Genomic DNA, 4,718 nt, shown 5'->3' on the forward strand with positions numbered 1-4,718 from the left:
GCCCTTATTTATTACCAAATTTGTCAATTTCTATTTCTTATTTTTTTTCAAATATTTTTTTTTTGCAACAAAACTTCAAAAATTCGTATCTTTCTCATACGAACTCGAAATTGAGTGATTCTAGATCCTACAAATTTGTGGCGTCGAGATCTTCAAAAATAGACTCATTGTGTTTGATGAAAAATTAAGTTTAATGCATAATATTTACGTTTCCATTTTTTTTATAATTTCAAAAAATTTCAGTTATTTTTAAGGTAGTAACGTGATTTTTCTACATCTATGGTATTAAACATGATTTTTCATCAAACACAATGGATCTATTTTTGAAGATCTCGGCGTCACAAATCCGTAGGATTTGGAATCACTCAATCTTGAGTTCATATGAGATAGATATGGTTTTTTGAAGTTTTTATGTAAAAAAGTGTAGGAAAAAAATAAGAAAGAGAAAATGACGAATTTGTTAATAAATAAGGGCAAATCAGATTTTAATTATTGCCACATAAACTTGTTGGCTATTTATCTAAAAGTTGTGAAACATAAGCTAAAAATAAATTTCATAGTTTCATTTTGACTATTTAGCTACACTGCCATTGTTTTAATATAGAACTACATATAAACATAAGTTACTGAATCTGCTGCCTCAGAATATGTTGTAACAGATAATACAACGCAGTTGCTGAAATTTAGATGCTGAGATTTAGAGAGAAAAAAGAATCAAAATATAAATGACGGAAAGAATCATTATAACATATATATAGCTAATATATTTTTTCCTGGTAGACATGATATAGTGACGCAAAGCAAAGATTTATTCAGGGAAAAATCGCTAATATCTTCCGCTATAAAGGTACTATATACACGCGTCTTGGATAATGTCTCAAAGAAAAACATCAAGTTGGTACTAATTAAATGCATATAATAAGTAATATTTCTTACGAGAGTAAAGATACATGATGAATTCAACGTTCTCACATTTTTTTTTCCTTTCGATATAAAGGTTCTATATACACGCGTCTGTCCGATTTGTGAAAAGTGTAAACATCAAGTTGGTACTAATTGCATAATATATATTAAATTCGAAAGTGTAAGTTAACAGATATTAATTCAACGTTTACAATGTAGACACGATTATTCGAACGCGACGAATAGGTGAAACTAGAGAAAAATGGAGCTTAATGTCTGATTAGTTTGAGTAATATATTTGGATTGGAACATTCGATTTGCCACTATAATTGCATGGTATAGTTAAATAATTGTATTTAATAGTCAAAGGTTTCTTTTTTAACTGCTAATTAATATATAACTATAGGCTGAAATTTACGAGAGATAAAGAAAGTCAGCATTTGAACACTGTCTTTTGTCGTGATTAAAAAAAAGAACACTGTCTTTTGTATATTATTGGTCTTTTTGACTCTTCAATACTCGACCACGTTTTCATTATCATATCATATCATTGTTAAGAAAGTTTGGTTTAGTGGGTCCCTACTTTTTTGACAAAATATTTCACCAACTACTATACTCCTTTTGACAAATGGCTCATTACAAAACATACTTTTTCAAAACGAATACACGGCATATTAATCTTTAATCTCCTGCACCATGAAACCAATCAAATCTTTCCTCACTTACAGTTTGTTATCATATATCTATGTATGCTTTTGACCGTATGGTTTTAGTAATGTGAAATATCATAAATATTGGACTTTGTAAGAGTCTTATGAGTTAGGTGACCTACAACCTTTAGTCACCTTTAGATAACGCTATAAATCTCAACTTAACACAACCCATTAATTCACTCACCTCAGAAACATACATTCCAAGTATATTTCTAAAGATTACTTGCTCTAATCAAGTTTAAAAAAAATGGCTTCATTTTCTACTTCTTTCACTTGGTTAATGAGCATTGCTCTTCTTTTGGTGATCATGGGAAGCACCAATGCTCAACTTTCTAATAACTATTACTACAAAACTTGCCCTAATCTCATTCCGACGGTGAAAAATGTGGTCCACCAAGCCATCGTCAAGGAGAACCGGATGGGCGCTTCTCTCCTCCGCTTGTTCTTCCATGATTGCTTTGTCAATGTAATATTGATTATCTTATTCCCTCAAATATATGTATATTTTAGAAAGAAGAGTACTCTTTAGGTTTTAAACTACTACACGTACACCTAATTGGCATGCATGCATAGTGTGCTTTGTCTTACTTTGTGTAATCATTTTAAGAGCATTAACGTATGAACTTGCATGAATAAATTATATGGTTGATTTAATGGATTAATTTGTAGGGCTGTGATGGATCGATCCTATTGGACGACAGCTCAAAAATCAGAGGGGAAAAAACTGCGACTCCGAATCGCAACTCGGCTCGAGGCTTTGAAGTGATCGACAACATCAAGTCTGCGGTGGAGAAGGCGTGCCCTGGCGTCGTTTCTTGCGCCGACGTCTTGGCAATCGCCGCTAGAGACTCTGTCGAGATTGTGAGTTCCTAGTTCCTAATTTCATAATATCTATACACACGTTGAGTTTATATATTCAATACATATATGCGTACATAAAAAAATGGATTTTTTAACACTTTTTTCTTTTTTTTTTATAGCTTGGGGGTCCAATGTGGGATGTTAAATTGGGAAGGCGGGACGCAAGAACAGCTAGCCTTGCAGCGGCAAACAATGGAATTCCTCCTCCAACCTCAAACCTAAACCGACTTGTCTCTAGATTCAATGCTCTTGGTCTTTCCACCAAAGACTTGGTTGCTTTATCTGGTAATTTTTTATTAAAAAATTGATTCTAAACTTATAGGAGGTGTGTAAGAAAAAAAGATTATCCGAGGGGACATCATGAAAAGTCATATAACTTTAGGGTAACATGTACAAATTATTAAAAAATTGAGGTAAAAGATTTTAACTTTTAAAAGTTCAAGGGCATATGAGCGTCATATCCTATAAATAACTAGGCACTTCATGTAACTCACCATCTTAGAAATAACTAGGCCACTTCATCTTTTTTAACTTGGGATTTCCAAGTTGACCTCCTAACCATTACGTTGACTTCAGTCGCCGAGTCTCGGGTACTATAGTTATACGTGTTATAGGTTTGAATAAATAGCAACAAAAAGATAATAATTAAATAAGCTTGTTCCACGGAGCTAGATATATTTTCTTCTTTACTTCAATTGAATTATATATAGCGCATGATTTGTGATGGTACTATTTACAATACATTTTCAGGGGCTCACACAATAGGGCAAGCTAGGTGCACAAACTTTAGGGCAAGGATATACAACGAGAGCAACATTGACACGTCGTTGGCCAAAGCAAGGCAGTCCGGTTGCCCTAAGGCCTCCGGCTCCGGCGACAACAATTTGGCTCCGCTCGACCTCCAAACCCCGGCCCAGTTCGACAACAGCTACTTCAAGAACCTCCTCGGCAACAAGGGTCTCCTTCACTCCGACCAAGTGCTCTACAACCGCGGGCCCGCCGACTCCATCGTCCGAGCTTACGCCAATCAACAAAGCTCCTTCAACTCCGACTTCGTGGCCGCGATGATCAGGATGGGAGACATCAAGCCTCTCACCGGCTCCAACGGCGAGGTTCGGATCAATTGCAGGAGGCCAAACTAATTAATGATATGATATTTCTCATCGAGTTTTTGGGAATTGGTTTTATAGACTCTATGTTTGTTGTGGTCTTTATGTGTTTCTTGTTTTGTCATCCTTTCTGTTTCGGTTTATTAAGTTGAGTGCGATTTGAATGAGCTCTTTATATATCAAGTTGCGTGTCTTTAATTTCTCGAGAAAAATTGTATCCGAATAAATGAAAATTTATACCGAGTGTTCATTAGAGTTGTTTGTCTTTGATACTTTATATGTATTTTGTGGTTCTGTCTGAAACAAGTTGACAAATTTAATTCATGATCATATATGTGTTTTTCAGTCTTTTTAATACACGACATTTTCACATATATTTGAGAACGTCTGGCTTCTGTATTTTATCAAGATTATCACTTTTGCTTTTATTTTAGTACGTAGTCTAGTACTACAAAAATATGATAGTAGTCGCTAGATATACGTTGGCTTTTCGAAAAAGTGACGTAAGAGGTCCATTTTACTGTAGAAAAAATAATAAAATGAATAAAGGCCAATCATAACTTGCCACGTCACTCAGAAGAAGACAAAAACTTCAAGTCATTGACAAATTTCTGCCGCGTGGTCAACGTATCACATTTCGGAAAAGAAAAAGAAGTCGCTACTACAACTAACACTTTTAGACGCGATTGAGCTAAATTGTATTTAAAAGTAAATTTATGTCTAAAGCTCGCATCTAATTTTAGACACAAATTTATTATGTCTGAATTTAGGCGTATCTATTTGGCTACATTAAAAAAAAAAAAAGATGTTTAGAGACAATTTATTCTAAATCATCTCATGCCTTTTAGTGGGTGATGTCTCAGGCATCAGCAAACTGTTAACATAATTACAATTATTTTCCCCATTTGAGCAAATCGTTATATTACTAAATATAAATATAAATTATTTCATTATAAAAAATATCATAAAAAAAGTCAATTTATATAAGGTTTTTTTTCACTACGATTATGGCATACATGATATAAACTCATATAAAGTCGTATTAAATTAGTTTTTTTCAAACATAATACAGACTACATGTAAAACCACGAATCGGGAGTTAGAGTCGTATCAAATTACTGATCCTTGACCC

At 33.8% G+C, this 4,718-nt stretch overlaps 1 protein-coding gene across 1 annotated transcript; it reads left to right on the top strand.

The window, feature by feature from the left end:
• The first annotated feature begins 1,774 nt into the window (after positions 1-1,774).
• On the top strand, positions 1,775-3,673 carry PRX52 (Peroxidase superfamily protein). Its single transcript, XM_089602480.1, has 4 exons — positions 1,775-2,082; positions 2,286-2,477; positions 2,597-2,762; positions 3,228-3,673. Exons 1-4 carry the CDS (start codon positions 1,864-1,866, stop codon positions 3,617-3,619), a joined length of 969 nt encoding a protein of 322 aa, XP_089458606.1. The 5' UTR covers positions 1,775-1,863; the 3' UTR covers positions 3,620-3,673.
• Positions 3,674-4,718: the final 1,045 nt, after the last annotated feature.

The sequence above is a fragment of the Urtica dioica genome, chromosome 12 (genome assembly GCF_054948205.1).
Source record: "Urtica dioica subsp. dioica isolate 48M chromosome 12, U.dioica_male_clone48M_v1_H2, whole genome shotgun sequence".
Lineage (NCBI taxonomy): Eukaryota > Viridiplantae > Streptophyta > Magnoliopsida > Rosales > Urticaceae > Urtica > Urtica dioica.

Bases quoted from the DNA above. Each gene is read 5' to 3' on its own strand.
- PRX52 (XM_089602480.1), top strand. From the start codon at position 1,864: ATGGCTTCATTTTCTACTTCTTTCACTTGGTTAATGAGCATTGCTCTT. The intron at 2,083-2,285 runs GTAATATTGATT...ATTAATTTGTAG, and splicing joins TCCATGATTGCTTTGTCAAT to GGCTGTGATGGATCGATCCT. The intron at 2,763-3,227 runs GTAATTTTTTAT...ATACATTTTCAG, and splicing joins AGACTTGGTTGCTTTATCTG to GGGCTCACACAATAGGGCAA.